The 24,485-nt window shown below is 40.5% G+C and overlaps 1 protein-coding gene across 5 annotated transcripts; it reads left to right on the forward strand.

The window, feature by feature from the left end:
- The first annotated feature begins 59 nt into the window (after positions 1-59).
- RMND1 (required for meiotic nuclear division 1 homolog) lies at positions 60-22,235 on the forward strand. 5 transcript variants are annotated; one of them, XR_005104762.1, is made up of 12 exons: positions 60-128; positions 3,051-3,568; positions 8,136-8,244; positions 11,205-11,280; positions 11,647-11,686; positions 15,089-15,189; positions 16,500-16,606; positions 18,615-18,679; positions 19,556-19,632; positions 20,782-20,902; positions 21,078-21,251; positions 21,683-21,779. XR_005104762.1 is itself a non-coding variant. In XM_037390914.1 (12 exons), exons 2-12 carry the CDS (start codon positions 3,065-3,067, stop codon positions 22,090-22,092), a joined length of 1,350 nt encoding a protein of 449 aa, XP_037246811.1. In that variant the 5' UTR covers positions 60-128; positions 3,051-3,064; the 3' UTR covers positions 22,093-22,235. The 5 variants fall into 5 exon arrangements, 3 of the variants coding, with proteins under 3 accessions (XP_037246811.1, XP_037246814.1, XP_037246812.1); XM_037390914.1 differs by lacking the exon at positions 21,078-21,251 and adding an exon at positions 22,060-22,235 and having other exon boundaries at positions 21,683-21,799; XR_005104764.1 differs by lacking the exons at positions 21,078-21,251; positions 21,683-21,779 and adding an exon at positions 19,892-20,537 and having other exon boundaries at positions 20,782-20,896.
- Positions 22,236-24,485: the final 2,250 nt, after the last annotated feature.

Raw genomic sequence — 24,485 nt, forward strand, 5'->3', positions numbered from 1 at the left:
GCCCGCCGCGCGGCACGGCGACGGGCCGGCGGGCGGGGCCTGGCGGCCCGCGCGCCCTGGCGGAGCTCGGCGGGCGGTGGGCGGGGCCGCGGCTCGCGCGGCGGAGAGCGGCTCGCCCCCTCCCCCAGGTCAGTGCTGGCGCGCGGCGGGAACCGCCTCGCCCCTCCCGCGGCGGCGGCGGGCGGGCGCCGTGGGGAGGGGCGGGACGGCGGCGCGGCTGCCCTTGGCGGGTTCCCGCCGCCGGTGGGAGCTCGTGCTGGGCCAGGGGGTGGCGTGGCCCCTGCCGGCGCCCCCCGGAGCGGCGGAGGGCGACGGCGTGGACGCCTGCGGGCTGGGCCCGCCGCAGCGCCCGCAGGGGGCCGTGGCGACTAGGGGCGGTCTCGCCCGCCCCACCCGCGGACTCCGATCCTGCCGCGGGTGGGAGGGCCCCACGGGCACGGCCGTAGGGCGAGCGAGGGGAGGCGGTTTCGGGGCTGAGGAGACCCTACCCGCGGGAGGGCGGCCGGTGGTTTTCTGCCCCGTCCCCTCCCTCGCCCCCGCAATGCCCCTTCCGGGGCCAGGGCTGAGGCCGGCTGCCGGGCCGCTCTCCTGCCTACCTCGCCCCGTACTCGGGTACTGTGGCGCCGCAGCCGCGCGGCCGCTCCGCTGAGGAGGGCTCGGCGGTGGCGCAGCAGCGGCGGAAGCCGAGCGTTACGGAACAGGGTGGGCCGGGCCCCCCGCGGGGTGACGCTCGGCCTAGCGGGTGGTGCCTCTCCGCGCCCGCTAGGGGCGCCCGGGAGCCGCACGGCGCGGCGGGGCCTGAGCACTTCGGCCGCCGCCTGGGGCAGGGGCGGGGCCGGCCTCGCTCTTCCTGCGGAGGCGAGACGCCTTCTCCTCCCGATTGGCTGCCCGGCCGCCTCCTTCCCGCCTCCCCGGCTGGCAGCCAATGGGAGCGAGGCCGCTGCCTTTCCTCCGCGCATACCGCCGGGGGCGGTGAGGGGCCCGCCGCCGCCGGGTGGGGGCAGGGACGGAGCCGAGCGTGCCGGCGGCGAGGCGCAGGAGAGCAGCGCCCGGCTGGCGGCGGCAGATGAGGCCCGGGTGTCTCGCCGCTGCGGGGTCCGCAGCACCTGGCGGGGCTGGGCTGGGCTGGGCCGGGCCGGTCTGTCCGCCGTGGAGCGGGCCCGGCTTATTTGTCCATCTTGCTGGCTCTGCCGCAGTAAGCTTGGGCTCCCGGCCTTGAAAGGCAACGGGCGTGAATAAAGTGTGTCTTGTATTAAAGGGACGTTGGAAAGTCAAGTGCAGATTTGTGGCTGCTGCTCGGAGATGGCGCCCGCTGCCCTGTGGTAGCGCTTTGTCCTGCTTGTTTCCTGGCTTGCTCGGTTCCGCACTAGCTGGCTGGGTGCCTCTGCTGCTGCAAATGTGGCGTTGGGGCTCCTCGATGGGATTCGTTATGTATGATCACTGCTTCCTTGTTACTAGCCTGTGCTGTCGAAAAATCGCCCCTGGGATCGCTGTGATTTGACACAAGGTTTTGTTGGCTGGGAAAGTATGGATCTACCTGGCATTTGTCAGTCTCTTTCTGCTAGTTACCCTGCACCACCAGAGACTTACTGCCTCGTCCTGGATTTCCACCACCTTGGGTTGTATTTGCTGAGTTTGCCAGCTCTCTCTATTATCCAGGTGTAACAGGCCCTTTAAAAACAGCACCTTGTCCCAGGCAGAGTCTTTTGGGTTGCTTTTTAAATACAGGACAAGTTTAAAATAAAAGCAACAGCTTATTTTAATAAGTATGCAAATAAGAGGCTTACTAAATTGGCAAAAAGCTACAAGTGAAGAGTATATAAAATTATGACAGATGTTAATTACTCTGTGATAGCCTAAAGGTGGTTTATATATTTATTTATTTATATTATTTTTTTTTAGAATTGTATATCGTTCACCAGAGTTAGTGTACTACCCTTCCGTTAAGTTATGTCAGGGTGAGATTTGGGGTTTTTTCAAGTTAAGTGTATATTGTGCTAGCATCTAGGTACCCTTGTCAGGATGGAGGGCTTGTTCCAGTCAGCACACAATGATTTGTTCTTAAGGAAATCCTTGTTTGAACTATTACGTTAGGTAGTGTATGGGTAGTATTGAAGATCTTTCTTTACACAGTTTTGAAAAATGATCTGAAACCGGCAGTTTTTTCAAACTACACAACTTAATGACTTTTTTTATTAATAACTTGCTGAAGATGGATTTTATGTCACAAGGGAAATGTTCTTGGCTAATAAAAGCTGGTGGGGGCAGGGATTTGACACTGTGATTTTTCAGCAAGTGAAACAGCCACTGAGGTGTTCAGTCTGTGGCCTGTGGATACTAAGTTTATTTGATCAGCTCATGCAATGTAGTGTAAATATAATAAACCTACTCTTAGTCTGGAATAACAGAGTAAGGACACTGTCGCGTTTCTGTCAGCATGGGTAGATCTGCAAGCCAGGTCCCTGTTGCACCAGTGTATACTAGCAGGATCGAGACCGTAACCTGATTGACTCGGCTCTCACTCTAGTCGAGACAGATGAATGGAGCTGGATCCATGCTTGGCCGTTTATGATAAGGCACTATGAGCTGATGTTGATCAGTGTGTGTGTTCCATAGGTGACATTCCCATATAACCACACAGTAATCTAATTGTTGGTTTTGTTACGTATAAACTAATGATTCACAGAATGTGATGTCCTCTTTAAGGTGTGTGCTTGCTCATGAGTAATTTTGTCGGCAGAGTTACTGGGAGTGCAGACAGCTACGCAGACTGAGCAACAGAAAGATGCCTGTTTATATATTGATGTAGCAGCCAATTCTATTTTTTCACCATGTGTTGCAAGCACGCAGCTCAATACTGTGTATTGATTTTAATTAGACTATTTCCACAGCATTGAAAAAAAGCTCTTTAATCCCACCAATATGTATGTGCTTAGGAGTACTAACACGTGCAGAAGGAGTATGGCTGACCTTTTAGATAAGGGAAAAATAATGCTGTTTTTCATTTTTTCCAAAAGGTTGATGGGTGATTTTGTTTGTTTTAAATACAGGTCTGAGGGAAGCTATGAGACTGAAACTTCTGCACTTTCCAGCTAGATCTTTCCACACTTTAACAACAGTATGCCAATGCCAAACCTTTAAGAAAACTGGACATCTGCTATTGAAGCAGAATAATGAAGTTGACGGAACAGCTCACAGAACAGCAAAATCTTGGAATGTGTATGCTGTGAGAAGCACTTCCCCTTATTTGACAAGTCGATGTGTACAAATCAAGAATTGGCAGTTGCTCCAAGGAAATGGATCAGCTTTGGGAAAAAATGTTTATTATCAGAGTGGGGAGGGTTTTTTTCCATCCTGGAAACATTTTGGTGTGGCCATAACGGAAAACTACAAGCTCAATGCAGAGCATATTAAAAAATTTAGCAACATATCATCAAGATTTTACTCGGTTGTATCAGCTGGAAAAATTATTCCAAAACACAGTAACCAGCCAGTTAAGAGGCCACCAAAGGCACCAAGGACCAAGCAGCCATCCAGAGCTAACCAGCCACTACCATCAGACATGGAGGTAAAGTATAAAATTTATAGTCTGTATAACGTTAAGGGAACTTCATCAATTTAATTTAGATTCAAATTTGGGTTTAGAGTAACGTTTTAGTAAAATGAACATGTTTATTTAGTGATGGAGGATTTAATTATTTACCCTAGTGTTGGAATGCTGCAGACAGAAACAAGCTTGGTAGAAACTAGTGTGTCTGGTATTTTCAAGATAAAATAGAGATTTAATGTCAATGTGTAAACAAAACTGGAGGGAAGATAAGTAGTTATTAAAGAGAGAAGATGAAGTCCATGAAAAATAATTTTTAACCAGTGCTGTCACAGTGCTTCTCACTTTTAATATTGAGAAACAAAGTCTAGCTTTCAGAATAATTTAAGTTGCCCTAGGTATCCTTGCTTGTCCAATTTACCCAGTTTTAAGGCTTCACTCGAACAGAAATGATGATGAAAGTAAATAGTTTAAGTTCACATTCAGATTAAGTTTCAGATGGGAAACAGAGGTGCAGATGTAGCCAGTGTTCCTTGAGGAAAATTAGTCCATGTGTAGAAATAGCACCTTGATCTCCAGACTCCTAGGTATACAGAGTATCTGCAGCAACAAACTGTTTTGGGTACAAGTAAGTGGAACAGTGCATTTGTGGCTGTTTCTCCCTAAGATAGTTCTTTGCAAGCCTCAATACCCAAGATCATTTGAATACAAGATCTCCAAGGAAAATCTCCAAGGAAAATCCTGGTGTAAGAAGTGTTGCTGTTGGCCTCAAGCTGCAAAAACAGCTGAGTTCCAGGGTATTGTTAATAAAATAGTATTATAGATGAGACTGCAACAAGTATTGTGCTTTCAGAAATAGTTTCCACATTGCACAATATGTCATATTACATGATGTACTGAACGTGAGCGCAGAAACTGAAGTTTTAATGCTTGCCTTCTCATTATCTATGCTTCTGTTTAATATTTCGTATGATGACCAGGGATATGCTTTAATGTAACATAAAGACTTCATTATAGACAGTTTAGTTCCCACTTGTATTTTCCCATTGCTTTGAAAAAAGAAAGTGAATAATATTAGTCCTGAAACATGATGTAATGTTTCAAGTTTGTTATTCATACTATGACATTTACATTCAGAAATTTCCTCTTTTTGTTGTTGGGTGAATTGAAGTGACAATTTTCTCAGATTCTCGAGGCTTTTAAGTGGCAGCATAGAATACAAGTACTTTCTTTGTTTGACATTTTCATATATATGTATGCAAGTAATATGCACTTCTATTTTTACTTTCTTCCATTGTGAAGAAATGGAGAAAATACTTGCTGATACACTGAAATAATAATATGCTTTCTGGGGAAGCTTCCACAGGGCAAAATGCTGTGCCAGAAATCACATAAATTCAGACATAACAGAAAGATATTTTTGAATAAACCCCTTATGGTTTGGTCAGAGATACAGCCCTATCTGCAGGGGTACAGACAGACTGTCACTTTGACCACAGGCTGACAGTATTTTGGAATAAACATATTTTTTTACCTGTTTGTGTACTTCATTATAGATATGTATAGAGAAAGAACTTACAGATGTGGCTGATTTCTGCAAGATGACTAATAGAAGTAGCACAAATGGAGGGTTCTTGAGGGGTTTTTTCACCACACAGTCAGTTTTCTCTAAATCCTGGTGTCACAAAAAAGCTGCTCTTGCCTTTCTGCGCACGTGTGGAGGCAGCCAAGAACCCTGCAGTAACGTAGGGCTTATTGCCAGGGCAGGTACCCAGGGGCAGGCTGCTGCCTCTTCGCCTTACCGCTCTGCCCCTTGGAACGTTAGCTCCTAGACCTGCTCCAAAGGTTCTCGGTTAGATGAACCCCGAGGATCTCTGGTGTTTTCTGTCTGGGAGGGCCTGACAGCTGACGCCTTTCTTTTGCAGAACAGTCTGTGAATGAGGTCTTCCTCACTCCTGGTCTTCATGTGTTGTTTACAGGCAGAGTGCTGAGCCCCAGCAGTGATAAATGGTGGTAAGACCAGTTTTTCAGGATAGGTGGAGGAGTTACTTGAAAGCAGTTAACTGGTTTAGTCAGTCTGACAGTGAGTACCACTACTCAGCTTACTTAAAATCGTAAGGTCTGATGGCCTGAAAAGCCTCAGAGCTAATTTTTAATGCTACAGACATATAGTATAGAAAGAGCTTGAAATTCAAGTAAAGATATAGTATTTACTACACTTAAGATAAAGACTAATTCCTATGGTGATATCAGGATTTACGCTCATCCTACAGGTTTTCTTTCTATAAAATTGTGTATGCTTAAAGTGGAAGGGATGAGGTAAGGAGAATGATGGTTCCATGAGCCTGTACAGTTGTTGGGGGTGTGATGGTACAGAAAAGGAGTTCTTAAGGTACTTGGGATAGCTACTCCTAAGGATAGCTGTTGCGGTGCTCTGAATAGAATCTCAATGAAGCCCCAGCTGTAGGCAGAGAGGAGGAGGGTGGTGAGTTTCTTTCTAGCGCCAGTACAGATTTTGTATTCTGGTTTTTTGAAATGTGCAGGTGAAAGCATGGCATTAAGGTTAATCAGCCAGTAAGCAGGTCTATTTTAGGATTAGCTGAATCACTCGTTACAGTATAGACTTCCTGGCTCTATCTTCTCCAGCTATCATGGAAGCTTAGGTATCTAGCATGCCTGTGGGCACATGTATTTTAGATATCTTAACCTCAAATTACACCCAATTCATCTGATGGGTAACATTGGAGATTTTATTAAAAGTACAAGTAAAACAGTACAGTGTGAAAAACCAAACAAAAAAAAACCCCACCCCAAACCAAACAAACTAGTGCATATCCAAAATGCTATTTCGGGCATGTAGTCTAGCAGAAAACTTCTGGTTCTAACTCAGTGTCATCTTTACATTGAAACTAAAATTGCAGCCATAAGGTCTGTCCTTTAGTGTACCTGCTTTGGAGTGAACAATAGCCAATAGCACAAGTAATAAACTATGGGAAGCATAGAGCAAGATAGATATTTTCAGATTATACACTAGCTAGATAAGAGTTTGCGCCCTTAATTCTTGACAGAAGGGTTTCATGGCAGGACATGTATACTTCTAGTAACCAGAGCTGTCTGGGAGAATCTGAAATATATAATTCACATTGCAGTTTAGAGATTGAAAATGGATTTATACAGACAAAATTGTGATATTGCAACTTTTCAAAGGTATTGCAGCGAGGGAACTGAAAACAGTTCTGTTCCCCTGTTAACTCAGCCTCACAGTACAGTCATGGAAATAGGCCTATAAAATTACAATGAATATTGTAATTTTAAAACATATTTTCTGTTAGCGATTACTGGATTAAGATGATGTGTAAGCAAAGCTTTGGAAGTGGTAACAGAATATTAACATTAAAAAAGAAGTTTAAATGTGTGGTTGTGAATGTGATGACTGGTAACAGGCCTCCCAAGGAGTACAACACCTTTTTAAGCCTTGCTGTTTGATGCTGCAGGAGTGCTGTGAGAATACAACTTGGATTTTAAGTTGAAGTGTATTGTGGGTATAAATGCTTGCAGATGAGTACTGTTCTTTTGTTCATTTGTTGTTAGTTACATCCCCATTTGTATTAGTTACAAAAAGCTGGGAAGTGACTGATCCACAATGAGACACATTGCTTTCTGGATATCTTCCACTACATTGTACTGAAAAACATCATCATGGGACATACACAGTATCAGAACAAAGAAATCCACTTAAAATTAGTGGAATTTGTAAATCGGTTTCTTGTGATTTGTTTGATTAATCAAGAAAATCTTTGCACGGATGACTTCTGATTTCTTTGCCATGCATGAGTCAGTCTTGTTGCAAGTTAGCATCATTTTTCCAGTTACTTGTTTGAATATGGCATTTTAGTTATTTAAGGCTGTGGAATATTGAGGGAAACTGGCTGTTGTTGGACTGTGGTGCCAGTTGAGACTATGTTGTTAGTGCAAGATTCAGCTCAAGGCGGGGACATTGTAGATCTGCAGCACCTACAACTGGCCCAGGAGATTCATGACTTTGTGCTGCAGTGTTGCAGCAGCTCATACCCTGGGAGTTAGCTGGGCAGTGAGCTTTGTGCATGGAAGAACATCATGATTGCAGTTGGAGCTTCTGCTTGATAAACAAGCTAGGATAGTTGAACACCCATTTGTCTGTAAAATTAAAGCTGATTTTGGGGGTATCTTGTTTTTTATTTCAGTGGTCAGCCAAGTATGGCATAAGCTGTAGGATGGGACAGGAGTAGCAAGTGTAGCTCTACTGTTAAAGCATTTGGTTGGCACTCGGGGAAGAAAGGTTCACTTTGTGGCTCTGTAACGAAGTTTTTGGTGTGACTTGTTCATGTCACCTGGTTTGATCACAGTCTGTGATTTGCTTTGCCACTTAACAGGGAGCAAGTAATCTCATTAGTATTTGTGCACTAGGTGGACAGCATGGCAATGATACTGTGGAAAAGAGTTAATAAATTAAAAATGTCACTCACGTGATAAATTTGAGGCAAACAGTTGTTTACAGACATCTTGCTTCAGCCTTGCCCTAACTCAAATCTTTATTCCTTTGGTGCAGAATCTGATGCAGTGCACAGCCTTTGCAACAGCAGATGAATATCATCTTGGTAATCTGTGTCATGACCTGACTTCACATGGATATGTTGAAATAACAAGTTTGCCTAGAGGTAGATTTTTGAAACATATTAAAAGTAATGTTATACCTTGGGAAATTAAATATGGATGAGGATATAATTTTTATAACTGTGTATTCTTATTCTGCTAATACCGAGGAATATATCATACTGCCTATAAAAATATTGCTTTGCTTAAAAATTCCATTTGCCTAAAAAAAAATAACTAAACCTTACAGAATAGCAGTATAACCAGCACTTGCTGTTAATCTTATGATAATTTTTCTCAAAATTAGTATTACACTAGAGTTATTGAAAAATTAGATGCATGCAGGAAAATAAATTTGGAAATTTTTCTGGTACAAAGAATTTCTATGGAAATTTGCTAACTGAAAAGATTTTGAAAGTTTTCTTTATTTTAATTAATCTTCCAGTAATGTGACACCGTAGTGCTTCAGCTGTCAAAAAAATTTTGTAATTTGAAGTTGCATCTTCTTTCCATACCCACAGTTCTATTAATGTAAATCACTGAGGGTTGGAGGGGAAGGCATGCGAGAGAGAATCTTGCTGACTAAGTGAAATGGAAAAGATATACACATAAATGCTTAGTTCTAGTAAAGAGAATGCAGTTGATAGTTTGTTTGGGTTTTGGTTGTTTTGTTGGGTTTTTTTACTGAGTCAAATATATCCTAGCAATTGTTGAATGCTTCACTTAGCTAGGCTTCAGCAAAATAATTGGTTCTGATTTCTGCTCAGAGTATCCCTGAAGACTTAGGAAAGTATGGCTTGGAACTAGTTGAAGTATATATAATACAAGAGAAAAACAAATGGAGCTTTTTATAGCCTAAGGAACCTTATGCCCTAGAACAGCTGTGATTTTCATATGTTGGCAGTAGAATCTTTTTTTTTTTTTTTTTTAAATAAACAGATTATATGAAACCAAGAGAATGACAGGTAGTGTTTATGGGCACTTCAGTAGAGGTTATCAAATATCTGGCTGTCTCTCAAACTCTTAATAATCCAAGTGCAAGAATGCTCTAGTGGGTCTCTTTCAAAGACAAGATTTACCAAGATCGTCTTGCTCAGAAAGTTGAACATGGCAAAAAGACAAGGGGCTTTAGCATATAGGCTTCATGTTCCTTTGTATTAAAACCAACAGTGGTTTCACAGCTTTGGGTTAGAAACTTCGTACAATCCCTAGTATGACTGTGAATTACTGTAAGGCAAATGTTGCTGTTGCTGGTATTTTACCCTGGGAGTGTGGGTTTGACAGTTTTTTCATTTCTTCATGGTGTGGTTTTTGACTTCTCACAATAGGTACTCTATTTATCAAAAGTTTGGAGGAAGTAATGGTGAAAGGATGTTGGATTATGCCAGCAGATCTGATGTGTTGTGGTAGTTGGCTTGTGTGTGTAGGACTGGTTGGTTAGCAGCTCAAACACTGAATCTTGGAAAATAAAAAAATATTATCACACAGAAATCCAAATTAGCAATTATTGTGTGGATTTGTTGCTTTGTAGTGTTCTTCTTAAGCATTATTCTTGTTTTCAACCTCTTTAAAGACATTTTGGAGGCAGATCCTGTACCTCCGCTTAGAATGGACCAAAATGGACCAAATTCTCTTCAATTGTGTTTCATCTTGAGTGGATAAATAGATAAGGGTGATATTTGAAAAGGCAAATGAGAAAACGCAGGCAAATCCATGGTGAACTCAAACTCCACACCCAAAACTTGCTCTATTGATTCATCAAATGATGCGTTTCTGAACTGGAACAGCGAGTGGAAGAGAAGTCTTTAAAAGAGTTCATGCAGACCAAGTGTGTGGTCTCAGTTCAGGTATTGGCAAAAGAGCATGCAATATTTAGGCATCTTTCGCTGCGGCCTCAGTCTACCTGGCCTGTATGGCTTGAGCAGTAAAGCAGAGGGTGGAATTTGTACATGGGCTGAATTTGATGCCTTGTCACTTGACCTGTGATCGTTCTGCAAAGAGGTTGAACTTTTCAAGGCTTAGGTGTTAGGCCCTGCAAATTCCTGTTTGCGGAGTCTCACTTTATAATAGAAGATAGGGAGTTTTGCTGGTCTATCTTCCACTAGTTCTGAAACAACATGAGTAATGCTGGAAAGTAATGTTTTTTTGTCAAAGCCACATCAGGACTTATAAAACTTTGTCTATATGAGCAAGTAGAACAGTGGAGCAGACCTGTAGGAAAAAAACCAAAACCCTGTTTTGAGAATCCATCATGCACATTTTGTAAGTTTTGGGACATTGTCCCTACCTTGGCACAAGTCTGGTCCTTTGTAATAAATGCATGTAACAAATGTAACAATTCGAAAAAAAACACAAAACCTTGTGGCTGGAGTACCACAGGTGCATTTTTTGAGCTCCTCTTTCATTTTAATTTAGTGGAAAAAAAAATCCAGTTTAACACATCAGAAGTGTGGTAAATGATGGTGGCTGGAAGATTTGTTTCAAAAGCATGCTTCTGTTCTGGAGGAAAATGCAGGTGTACCCTCTCCTGTCTTGAGGGTGTGCTCTTTCGTGTTTCTGTGAAAGCAAAGTCAGCAGAATTTGAGTGTAGATTAGTCCCTTACTATATAGAAAAGAGAGAGATCTGGGCAAGCAGATTTGAATGGTAATATCACTGCACCTGTGGGCAACTTCCACAGTCCACTCAGGTTGCACATCCACTGCTGTGTTCTGTTCCTGGTTATTTACTATGCCCTGCATCAGTTTTCCCATAAGTATTTTTTTTTTCTTCAAAACTCACATTTCATTAATGAAAGATTGCAGTGAAGTTCAGCATTGTAGCTGAGTCTGTCTAGAGCGTGACACTTCAGAGAAGCAGTGTAGTTTCATATTGTAGTTGTTCCCTTGAAAACATTTTCATCAGAAAAATAAAATCTGGGACTGACTGACATGTTAGCATGTAACTGTTAAACTGGAATTATATGCTTAATAGCTATCATGTTTAAAAGTTTGACTAATTCAATTTTTTTCATGTATTTCAAACTAGATGCTGCAAATGTTTTGGTGGTTGGTACTGAGCACTCTGCAAAAGGTGATGATTCTGGCATAATTTTTTTTTTCAGGTAAGCTATAAATCATGCCCAAAGTGTTATTTTGTTAATAGCAATGGTGTGAAAGAAGTAGTGCAGCTTGTTAGATATTTGCGTTATATTACCTCATGAAATTCGAGGAGGAATAACTGCCCAATCAGAATGATTGGTGGGGGGGAAATCAGAATTATTTCAACAGTTAAAAAATAACTTACCTTGTGGTTTGTTTTTCTTTTAATTAAGGTATTGTTTAAAAACAACTATTATGTTGTTTTTGCAAAGATAGTATTAAGTTTCATGATTCAGAATGACAAAAATTGCCCAGTACAATCTGACAATTTCATTGAAATACATTTAAAACAGTATGATTACACATCAGTTTTTTCCTTGAATTCACAGGGAAGGGGCTGTTGTGTTTTGGAATGTGGAAGAGAAGAGTGTAAGTAAAGCAAAACTGTTTGTCAAAAACTTCGTAAGCAGGTGTTTTATCAGTCCCACAAAGCTCGGCATGCTTGGGCTTTGTTTGGGAGCCTGGATCATTCTGTGAAAGAAAAGGACCGATTCCTCTCCTAAGGAGTGCAGGTGCTTGCCTGCTGCTGCCCTTGAGTGTGTGGGTCGCTGATGTATCAGCTTTGAAACTTGAATTTCTGCAGAAAATGAGCAAAGATTATGTGTAACACAAAGTGGGTAACATTTTCTACTTAAGGCCAAGAATTTGAAAGCTTAATCTAGTGAGATTGACAATAAGAAAATTCTTGCAGCTCTACATCTGGAGGAAGTAGATCAGAAAAATCAACCTGTGAACGGTTGTTTGAAAGGCACTAATATAACAGAAAATGTGTTAGGAAAAAAGTATCATTCTGTTCTAGTCCATTCAAGTCAAAACTATTCAAAACCTATGTTTGCAGAACTTTGCAAGAGGCAAGATTTGTAAGCAACTTTTTAATGCTTTGTGTTTCTAGCAGCTAGCAATTTTCCTGAAGAAAGATGTATATTGATTGATTTAATTGCTAAAATGTGTTGATAATTGAAATGACAAACCTGTTATGATAGTTGGGTGCTCTTTGCTGACCAAGAGGGGTATGCCACAGGCATATCTTTTTTTATGAATATATTTATAGTTATTTAACAGGTTTTGTGATATATTTTTAGTACTGTGGTTAAATAAAAATGGAGTCCAGATACAAAGAGGAAAAGTCTTAATCTTATCAGTAGGCAGAATATGTGAAATTAAATGGTCTATTGAATAGATGATACTAAGATTCACAGGAGTTCACAGGAGGATTTTCATTAAAGTAAATGAAAACACAGAACATTTGTTTCCAGATGTGAACAATTTCTGGATTCAAGTTTGCTTTTTCTGTTTCAGACCTGAAATGTTCCTCATTTCCTGTCTGTTTTGGGGCGGGTCAGTATGACAGCTGGCCTACAAAAAGATACTAGTTCTCCCTTCAAATCTTGCCTGTAGCACACTTGGGATGCTATGGCCGTAACTACAGTACTGATCCATAGGTATTACTGAAGACTAGCTGACTAACTCCTGTTGATTTTTGTGAGCTGGGCACCTCTACCACTGGAGTACTCTGAAAAAATCTTGGTTTGTTGTACACGCTTAAGTACCTTTGAAAATTTGATACCACGTTTTTCCTGTCAGTGCTAGTACCTTTAGTTGGTCCGTTGCTAGCTTTATCTATAAAAGCGGAGGAAAACTGCCGTTTTCTGCTCGTTGAAATCATAGTCAAAGTTTTAACTTCCAAATGACTTGCTCAAATAGAGGTGTTATGCACATGTTTTAATGAACTGAAGCAAAAAAGAAAATCAAACTGTAGAACAGAAACTGAAAGTAGTTCAGTAAAACAAAACTTAGAGAATTGCTGTGAGTGGACAAACTTGCTTTTTAAAAGTACTCCAGAATGACTGTTAGGAGAAGAAAAAACACTTTAAACTAGCAGATACAGACTGATCATTAATAGAAATTCAAAATGTAAAATAGTGCTTTAAAATATCTGAATAGGGAGGTTGTACAGCAACAGCTTCCCCACCAAAAATAACACAGGCAAAAAGCAAAACTAGCTTTGAGGTGGAGTTTCATCTTTTTCTTAAAAGGAAATTGTGTGATGTGATTGCCTGTAATAGCAAGAGTTTGTATTTAGTGAATCCAGAACATCTCTTCTCATTAAGTGTGCTGTGTGACAGGTAGTCCCTTCTGTAAAATTAGGCTGGGCCTAGAAGAAACTCAAGTTAGTGGAAGCCTTTGTATTACTTTTAACTAGATAAAAGAAAGCTGCCACTGAAATACAATTTCTCGTTATCCAGAGCAATGGGAGAACTTTGGAAGTACGCATATTACAAGACACATGAATTTCACAGAATTGATTGCGGTCTGTAAAGCTTTGTTAAATCTTGCTCTGTACTGGCCCTGGGAAGCCTGAGCTGGTTGTAGTTCTGGAAGGGAATGTTAGTCTATTAACAGCGTAATTACTACTGTATTAGTAATGATTTCACAAAGCCAGCTAGAGCACCTCAGTTCAATTGAACACACTCTTGAAGTTTGGCATGCTGCATTATGGTTTGGCTATTAACTCTGGCATTATTTTAGCGGGGTTTGCATTGCTGAACTGTCCCTGGACACAGCATAGCTGGTTGGCCAAACTGACTGGTCTAACAGCAGACCCTTCCTTGCTTAAAAAATCAAAACAATTTTTCATACCCTTTTTTATCACAAGACTTGAAATATATGGCAGGTACTAGTCACACTAATATTAAATTCAGGATTATGAAACAAGCAGTTGCAGCTGTAGGGTTGGGGAGGGGGGTTAGTGAAAAATGTTAACGTGTCTTACATAGCCAGTATAGCCAAATTTCTTGAAAGCAAGTAAGAAAGCTAGCACTGCGAAGAAAATCCTTCTTGCAGGTGATCCAACAGATTTTTTTTAGAGTATTTAACTGGAGAATACACTTCATGAACAATTTACTAGCATACAGTTTTGCACTAAAAGGTAAACTATTATCTGTTGTTTTGAAGACAGTGTTTCAGGTATGACTTAGTAGAAGATTTACCTCTTTAAAGAATTTATGTATCAGAAGTGTATTGTGGTAGTGAGGGGTTTTTTTGACTGTTATGTAACTAAATGCCTTTACAAACCTGTAGGTGACTGCTTTTATTTTTTGGTTCAGAATTTGAGCTAATTGCAGAATGATTTTTATGAGAGGAGCCTTGTAGCACATAGAAAAAAACAAGGATGAGGGATCCTAAGACAGATGTCAGAGGAGAAAGTTTTGTGAAGGAAAAGAGTTCTTTCTTCCTGCATCAGGTTTTAGTGTGCTTGAGAATAAAATGACAATGAGATTACTTCTCCAAGTAAAATTGCACATTTAACTGTTTACAGGGTTGATTGTGGGCAGTTGAAAGCATTTTTACAGATTTCTGTAGCAGTAAAGGATTTCTGTAAAACAACCCAACCTCTGGTAGCTGAAACCAAACTATTGATTTTATCAGCAAACTAGTAATTTCGGCAGAGACAGCCACCTGATGTACTTATCCGAGTGTGGGAATGAATCTTTAGGATATCTGCCAAAATCTTGAACAGCTCATTGTTAAATGACATCTTAGTCTTTACAGATTCCGTGTTCATAGCCACAAATTCTTCCACGCAGCTACAGATAGCTTCAGAAGTAAACTGTTAATTATCACTTAATTCCTTAGCAAACCTATTAATTGTTATTTAAATAACTTCAGCATGAAGAGTTATCATCAACCTATTAGACACGAGATCTTTGTAGAGTGATAGTATAGTGCGTGGTAACTGTTCCTGTGCATGCAGTGGTCTTTTTTTCATAGATGAAGAATATCATGCAAGTACTAGAACAGCATGAAATCCAGCCGTACGAAGTTGCACTAGTCTACTGGGAGAATGAAGAGATGAACTATAGAATAGGAGAGTAAGTATCTTCAGGCACTCTTTATATAAAAGCTAATAGACACCTAAGACAAATTCAAGTGAAAGCATGAAAGCATCTAGTAAGAATATAGGTGTTCTTACTCTTTCCCCTCCCGCCCCACCCCACCACCACCACCCCCACCCCGAATGATTAAAATAAGGAAAGGAGAAAACAGTATGTCCAAATTGACAAATTTTGCCGTACTGCTAAACTTGCATTTATGCAGTGGCCTTTGTGACTTGGTTATATAGTAGATTTTGTAAATTACAAAGCTCCCTGCCCATACACCTGAACATTCTACAGCAGTCCCAAACAGAAACTATGTACCTTAAAAAAAAAAAAAAAACAAACCAAAAAAACAAATAAGGATTATTGAGACAAGCCTGATTTTAAAGAGGATTCTCTGTGTAAGCTTTTCCTCAGTGGCCTCTAGGTCCATATAAAGGATGTAACTCAGCACATCACTTCACTTCCTAGGAAAACCATAACTTGAATACTGTGGAACAATAAACCTGGCAAGTTGTCTTGCCTTGTAAAATAGTGTTTTTTCATCATGAGGAGCAAATAATCTGTATGGAAATATTTCTCTATGTAAGTGATTATATAAATTCTGTCACTTTCCAACAGCACCAAGAAACATCTCGTAGACAGGACACTATAACGCTAGGAGCTGAGCTAATGAGGTTGATCTTATTTAAGGTAACCTGATATGAGGGCAGGTTTTTCTTCCTGGCCATTTGAAAACTGCATGTACTATCCAATTGTGTAATTTGTGATTCCTGATATATTCCATTGTGTTAATGCAAGTTTCATAGTGAGGTTGACATGATAAATAGAAGGACTCTCATGCCTCTTTTTCTTTGCTCCTGGCCCACTATGCAAAATAGAGGTTTTGGGGAAAGTAACATCATAGCAGGGAGGGAGCGACATTCATAAAAGTAGCAGAAGAAAAGGCAAACAGAAACAGAAAGATAATACAGGAGCTTGAGAGCAAGAGAGAGGCCAGCATCCTGCTTACTCTAAATTAACTGTGTATATAGTCATGCTGTAGTTACCATCATAGCGTGCTGCAGTTTCATTTAAACCTAGAAAACCTGGTCATGATACTAGACTGAGTAACTAATTTTTAGTGATTTATTTTGGTTACTGTCAGGTTGAATGTGAGTAAAACGCAAGGATGGGGATGACATCCATAAAGATATGGCATACTTTATATAAACAAACAACCTTTCTTGCGTTGTTGATTGTTCTTTAAGTGTTCCTTTGGTGGTGGCTTAGTCAATGAAGACGTTTCAATCCTATTTTAACAGAGGTCAGTCAAAGCTTCATAAAGGAGAAATCTTATTAAATTCTGAGCTGGATAGTGATGAAGTTGTTCTGCAGAAATTTGCCTTTTCAAATGCCCTTTGCCTTTCTGGTAAGTTAATATTGTTTGTAATATCAGCCTATGCTACAGATCTTGTGAAATGTCATTGTAAGTGGGACCTGTACAGTGACAGATTGGAGAAGGCTCAGTGTCTGATTTAGGCAAACTGCAAAGATTGATTGTGATTCAGTGGGAGGATTCATTTTCAAAGTTTTTACCTTGTTTTCTATAAATTGGAATTATTCAATGGAAATCACCTTAAAGATGAACAAAGCACATTAAGAAACATACTTTGCAGAAGATACTCATTCCGCTGAACATTCTGTTCCCCACCCTTGAGAACTATTCTAGGACAGCAATGAGCATAAAGTTCAGTACTTGAAACCTGTCAATAATCTTAGGTAATTAATCCTGACATCATCTCCTCTAACAGAAAAAGCAAGATGTCAGCTGAAGAAGTAATGTAGAGCAGTGATTCCCAGCTGGGGAGGTGTACTGGTATACAGGTGTGGACCAGAGCCACAGATAGTGTTTTCCAGGCTTACTAGCCATGGCAGGAGATAGCAAGGGGCACTGGGAAGAAGCCAGGCTCAGCAGCAGTGCTGCTGCTTGAGGAAATGCCCTCTCTGCTGCTTCAGACTGCAAATGAGGTAGAAAGTGGCAGTACAATCTAGCAGCAGTAAGGCTGTCTTTGAAAAGACCTTTAAAGGACATCAGTTCTGTCCACCCCTACTGCTTTTAGGGTAAATTACAAGATTCTTGCAGTGTTTGGGAAGTGCACCTTTAAACACAGAATGCATATTTTTGAACTGATACGCCACTTGATCAAGGAGTACAGCATAACTAAATGGTTCTTGACTGTCAAAGGAAAAGCTACTGAGAAAAAAACTTATGTTCTCTATAGCTTTCCTATTCATAAAGCAAATGCATGGAAGAGTAGTGCCACATAACTGAGCAAGTGATTTATTTCCGGGATATAATTGGTACCAGTTTATGTTAGTGTGAAACATGCACATGAAGGAAAACAGTTCAATAATGTTCAATAAAAATAAAGGATGCAAGTATAGTTGAAGTCAAATTCATGACACAGCGGAAAACAGCCTCTGTCAAATAATCGGTGATAGTTGAAATGCCTATTGGCTTTTTGTCAGGGGCTAAATTAAATGTCAGTTAAGTCACTGGCTTGAATTAGGCCTCTCTGTTCAAAAGATGATTGTGAAAAATGCTTGGCATTGGATTTACTATCAGTGTCCTGACTAGATGATAATATTGATTACTACCACAATGGAGTTCATTTTGACAATTAAATCATTCCTGATTAATTTTTCTGAGTGAATAGGGTTAACGTTTGATCTGTTGCTACCTTATTCTTGTCTGGGAATCTGTGGACTAAAGAACAAAGGCCTGAGTTGTATCATCTTCCTGTAGAAACATCTTTCCAGGCTCAAGCTGAGGCATAGTAGAATTTATGTTGCCATGGCCTGCGCTGAACAGCTTCTATAGATGTTAACATCTTCAGTGAACAGTGTATTCACCAAAAAACAAAATGGGAGTTAAGTTTGAACTGAACTTCAGCAAGTACAGGTGGTGTATCTACGCAAGCCAACTTGGTTTGAGCATGCTGCATCAAACACTGGACAAATGGAGAGTGAGGGTTCTGGAGGACACTAGAAATGCAGCAGAGACTCTTTGAGTGGCACCACATGAAGTGAGCGTGATGGCTCATTATCGCCAGCCTCCTTGGAACGTACTTTGCAAAAGCTTTGAACATACAGGAGAGCACTTAACAAACATGTAACTTTTGAGCTGAAGGAAAAACTCTCCAGGATCTGAACTGATCATTTGGAGAAGAGCTGCGCTGTGTGCAGTGCTGTGTCCGTGCCCAGCCTGGATTTGTTTGTACATGTACAGGCATTGATTGTATAATACTAACAGTAGCTTGCTGCAAATAATGTCCGTATGTATCAACATGTCTTGAAGCAGCACGTCAGCAGATTCAAAGTTACTTGAAAGCATATCTGCATCTCAGTGTTCTGCTTTTGTCACCTCTGTGTTGCAGTAAAGCTGGCTATTTGGGAATCATTGTTGGATAACTTCGTGGAATCTATCCAGTCAATTCCCGAGGTGAGGTCTTGTTTGTAGCTCTCCTCTCCTTTTCTAATGTGCTTTGTAAAAGATCAGTCCAGATACAGCTGAGGATATGGGAAAAGCAACTGAATGCTTAATGCATTTGATGAAGCCAATGTTGAGAAGCTCAGAACACTTGCACAGTGGTGGGACAAGAAATCATCAGTCTTTAAAGGGTTGGGAGCGGGGATCTGCTGGAATAATGTTTCCCATGTTGCGCCACTGTCACTGCTACTGTTGAATGTGTACACGTAACAGGACAAGCAGCATTTAAAAACCTGGCCAAACACAATGTCTGGCAGCTTGCGCTGAAAGTAATGTGCTTTAACTCGCATATAATGAAGAGGTTTGAGTGACTTAAAAAGAGTTTTTTCTGAGACTTAATTAAAATACAAAGCCCATATGATGTCACATATAAAATGAGATTAATAGAGTTCAAAAGAGAAACTATAATTGGTTTTTTTTTTTATTTGTTGTAAGGAAAGAGACTGTAAAAAGGCTAAGTAGTGGCAAGGTGAAAGAGCACCGTCATGGCTTAAAAATAACAATAGTAGGAAGAAAAACCGAATGATATCTCGTTCAGGAAATGATTCATAGAAAATACCCCAGGATTTTGTATAGGTACCGATGATGTACTCAATGATTTATTGAAAAACCTGTTTGAACAGTTGCATGGTGATATTCTTATAAAGCTAGATAAGTAAGGCACTAAGCAAATAAAACTCCAATGTTATTGTGATAGGCATTAATTTTTTATTACGATATGCATCCAGATTTTAACTCATATACATACATCAGGCTGTAAAACTCCATACTTCTTAACTGCTGGTACATGCTACTTGATCCAACAATAAAAAACTTGTTACTTTGCAGATACTAAAGTCACGAAGGAAGGTAAAACTGTCTCATGCAGATGTAATGCAGAAAATTGGAGAACTCTTCGCATTAAGGTAACTTTCCTGGTTACACCCAAGACACTGTATTACACAGAACTTAAAAATTAAGTTGTGCATGATCCAAAGACCAGAATACACACTAAACATGGTGGGGTGGGTGAGGATTCCTTCAACCTTCTGTTGGCTGGAGACTGTGTGTGCTGTTTATGGTGGTCAGAGGACCCACTGGCTCACCACTCACACTGTGGTGTCTCTTAGGACATTAAGCAGCATATTGTGAATGCCCACATTCTGCACCCTTTTCCCTCCCTAGGTCCAGCAACACATCTCATCGCCAGTAATTACAGTAGATACTGGAGTATGCAAAGGATACCAGGAGGAAGGACAGGGGTAGGCAGAACTGTTAACTACAGACTAGAGTTAGTAAAGCTTTTCTGTGAGTTCTGTTCTTCCCTTAACTTAGTCAGAAACCACTGCTACATTGTAAAAATTTATTGGGGGTTTTTCCCCTCTCAAGTGAAGTTTGGCCATTGAGAACACAGAGCATTATAAACTTTTTCACAAAACTCAAAAATCAGTGAAGAGGTAAATTTAAAAAGTGATTACTGTTTTAAACACTGGATTTTATATCCTTATTTGAAAGACTGTTCTGTAATGAACAGTGATGTTCTAAGTGTCCAAAGATTTATGTGAGCAGTAGGTTGCAAGTGGGAGATTTTAGGTCTTAGCCTTTATAATGTTGAAACTTTAGCCTGGTCCTGGAAGGTGTGCTGTGCTTACATACCCAGCATGCAGTACTAGTCACACTTGGGAGTTCTGAGATACAGTCAAGTTGTTAAGGAGCTCCCCAGCAACTTTCATTCGGGTACCACTTCAGCTTCAGTGAGTTACTAGCATAGTCAAGGACGAACTGCAGAAGCCAAGGAAGGTGAGGAGTTGAGGAGGCAACACTGCCACAGGTAAAAGTCATTTATGCTCAAAAGTATTACACAGTACAGTATTCTTATAAAAGTTTCAGATGTGACCAATTTTAAACAATGACTACTATTGTATTTTTATGATGAAAGGAGATTCTTTTCATACTTTTTTTTTTATTTAAAATTACAGGAAACTTTTTCTGTTTTTTTTTAACTGCTATGTAAATATTTGCTCCTATATTCACCAAAAGGAAGTTTGAACTACAGTAGTACCCATTCTTTTTAGACACCGTATAAATCTGAGTTCAGATCTGCTAATAACTCCTGATTTCTACTGGGATAGAGAAAAATTGGAAGAGCTCTATGACAAGACTTGTCAGTTCCTCAACATTAATCGCAGAGTTAAGGTAGGTGTCTTACTGTTAGGAGAATTTTCCACTCAGATCAGCTGTCTTTGCTCAGCACAGTTACAGACTGCTCCAGGAATGAATGTTTGAATTGTAAAAACTGAATAAAGAATAATAGGATCCTATATACTATCCCCTTTTCCACGTTTGTAACCCACTCACATCTTCTATCCAGTTCAGGTTAACAACGCTGCCTCACATTAATGGATTGTGTATTTCCCAAGCCACTAAATTAGGCTTTAAGTAGTTGTAAGAAGAGGAGATTTAATTCTTCTTCTGAAACACGTGCAAGAAAACAAGTCAAAAAAACCAGATGTGAAGCAGTCTTCTTACTGACATGATCATTCAGGTCAGTTCATTGAAGGACGACATGATGCTTACTGCCGAACCAGAGTAAGAAGCACTAAAACTACCTCTTCCGGTGGTACAGCAACCGTAAATATTTAGTCACTTTCAAGGCATTCCAATAAGCTGCATCTTTTGCTTGTGCCTGTTTCCATGAGTAGATATCAGCCAGAAGCAGTTTAATACCTGCAGATGCATATCTAAATTTCTATTATTTTTGTGAACTTCTTGAAATAACAGGCTCATTTATATTGAAATTTCTGTTGCTTGTGCATGTTGCCTTACAGGACTTTCTGTTCTGTTCTTTCGCAGAAAGGTGTCAACACCTTTCTGGTTCTGCTCAGTGAAGCCCTTCTGTGGATTGTGTTCCTTTGTGTAGTGGTCTTATTCCCCTTACAGAATCCAGATTTGCCATACATTTGGAATCTCTTGCAGGTAATGAATGAAAAGCTTCAGCACTGCATGGACCTGACAGATCTAATGCGAAATCACCTGAATGAAAAGCACGCTCTGCGCCTCGAGTGGATGATAGTCATACTCATCACCATAGAGGTTGGTAGTGGTGGGTTTTTTCCCCACTGTCACACTGAAAATGTTGGAACAGGTGCAATTTATATGCTTCACAATTTGAGAATTAGGATTATTTTATTAATGTAATGTACTGTATAAGGGGATTAGTCTTCAGTTCTTTGCAAGTAACTTTAGAATTGCAGCTATAATTATTTTTCAGATTACGTTGTTTACAGTATAAGCTGTTCTAAGGATTATTAAATCAAATAAAAATTCGTATCAATGTGTTTGCCATTCCACAGGTTCTGTTTGAACTTGCAAGGGTTGTTTTCTGATGACAGAAGAAACTCAAGACTGACAAAACCTGAAAATTCTTGTCTATCAGATGCTTCTGGAAAATAGTCGAATTGTGTCCCTTGATAAATATGTACACCTTCTTATTCAAATTAAAAAACAATAAATCAGTCTGTGAACATGATTACCAGCTGCTGTACTAGTGATTTTAGAGAAGTCTTAATCTACAGATTTGCTAGTGTAAAGCTTGAGATACTCATGACATATTTCTAGGGGAGGTTTTTCTAGTGAGTAGGCCCATATGTCTGCAGGACTGATGCAGGGAGAGATGTAGCTTTGTCTTCATAATGAGCAAAGACAGAAGGATGAGTCCCTTCTGTGCTGACTGTTCATTTGGTGAAGGACTCTACTGCCTTGTCCCCTTGACAGTTAAAAAGATGCCAAGTACTTTGCTACTTCATGCACTTCTGAGCAATAAGTGCATTCTGCTTTCATGAAAATTCATGAAATTCATGATGTTTTCATGATGAAGATTCTGCTTGTTTTCCCCAGCTCCTTCTTAGATAGCTGTGACACTGTCCCAAGCTTGGAAACGTTATTACTTGTTCTCCTGAAGTTACCTGGCATGACTTTAATATACCTGGCAGGTGTACTTAATGTTGCACAAAATGTGTTTACATACTTGTATGGGAATACATTTATTATAGAAAGTGTTTATATGAAAGGGGAACTAGTTGGACTTTATCTGAGGTCACATGAAGCTACATCAGAATGATAAACTAAGGTTCACAAAATTTCTCTTCTACCTTATATTACCTGAGTAATATAAGTAAAAAAACTTTAAAAGTTTCCTTTTAAAAAAAAAAAAAAATCTACTCCTAACCTACATAAGTCTGTAGATGGCTATTTTTAGAATGTTATCACTTGCTCCTGTAAGGGAATCTTCTTTCCCAGCAACTTCACTCGCTAAACGTGTTTTCAGGAACTACTACGCAACTGCTGTCTTACCACCTTTTTCAAACTCTGGTTGGTCCAGTGTCTTGCTTCAGGAACATAACTTAAGAATTTTGTTAAAAGCTCCTGAAGTCTCATTAACAAGCCACAATGACTGAATTCAGGCTAGAAGTGCAACTGTGTTTCTTGTAGCTTACTGTTCTCTCTTCACCTGAAAACTATTTCTGAGTGTGATATTAGACTCCTGTTGAATACATCAGACACACATGATGGGAAAGGCAATAAAATGAGGGAGAGCTAGCCAAAACATCCAGCTGCTAACCCATCCTTTTGCCCTACATTGTGTTACTAGTGCCATGGGAGCAGGAGCCTCTTAAGAAGCAACAGCTCTTCTTAAAGAGTAGGCTTTCTCCTCAGAATCAGAACGGGTTGTACCTGGAGATCTTGGTTCTGGAAAAGCTCAACTACTACTTTTCTGAACTGCTGAGAAGGTCTGAACCACCAGCTCCACTCAGGAAAGTGCCATCAGCAGAACAGCTGGGTGACAGAGTCTCACAGTACACTGCAGAACAGCTCCTCGGCACTGATCTGACTTACACAGGGTTATCAGAGAAATAGTACATTAGATTCTTTATGCAGCAGAAGAAACTTGCCAATTGGCACTTAATTCCAGTGACAAAGAATTAGGTTACATTTTAATTGTAATTTTTCTAGCAAACATTTTTCACCCCTTTAGACAAACAGGCTTTCCCTAACCACATCTGAGCGTAACACCTATGCTCAAGAACGTAAGTTCTCATTCATCTCACATTTAATGTTTCAGTATTTCAGCTAGATTGCTGAAATGTAAATTTGCAGGCCAACTGCATCTGTCAGGAAAAGTGGTTTTAACAGAGCCATTTGAGGACTCCTAGATGCTCTTTAAAAGCATAAAATATCTAGGCTTGATTATTTTAAGCGTTCTGTCCTGGGACCGTATTTAAGAGTTACCAAGTCAAACACTTAAAACAAGAGAAACACAGTTACTTCCGAAAGCTTAAATCAGGTTATATCCGCACATAAAATAGTAGCTACAAAGCCACACACTCTCCCGCCAAGCCCCCAGCTCCACTTAGTGCGCTGAGTGGCAACTCAGTTTTGCAGCCGCAGTTAAGCCTTACCTGTGCGTTAAAACTTTGTATCCACTTTTTTTTCCACACACTACCCATTGGCAGCTGCATCAAAGTATGAGCAACTAACCCCACTATCCTAGAAAGTGAGAATACTCTCACGATGTTGAACACAGGAGAACCAATACCACGATGGGAAGTTGAGTGCGTCAGGAACCCAACTGTAGCTTTCACAGCACATTGTATGTGGCGAGCAGAGCCCTCCTGCAGCCAGACAGCACTTGGGAACCTCCTCCCCCCACCTGCAATCTTTGTTTCTGCTTCAAGCTGGAGATACCGGGGGACCCTGTGCAGCTGTGCACATGGCCTGA

The sequence above is a fragment of the Falco rusticolus genome, chromosome 6 (assembly GCF_015220075.1).
Source record: "Falco rusticolus isolate bFalRus1 chromosome 6, bFalRus1.pri, whole genome shotgun sequence".
Taxonomy (NCBI): domain Eukaryota; kingdom Metazoa; phylum Chordata; class Aves; order Falconiformes; family Falconidae; genus Falco; species Falco rusticolus.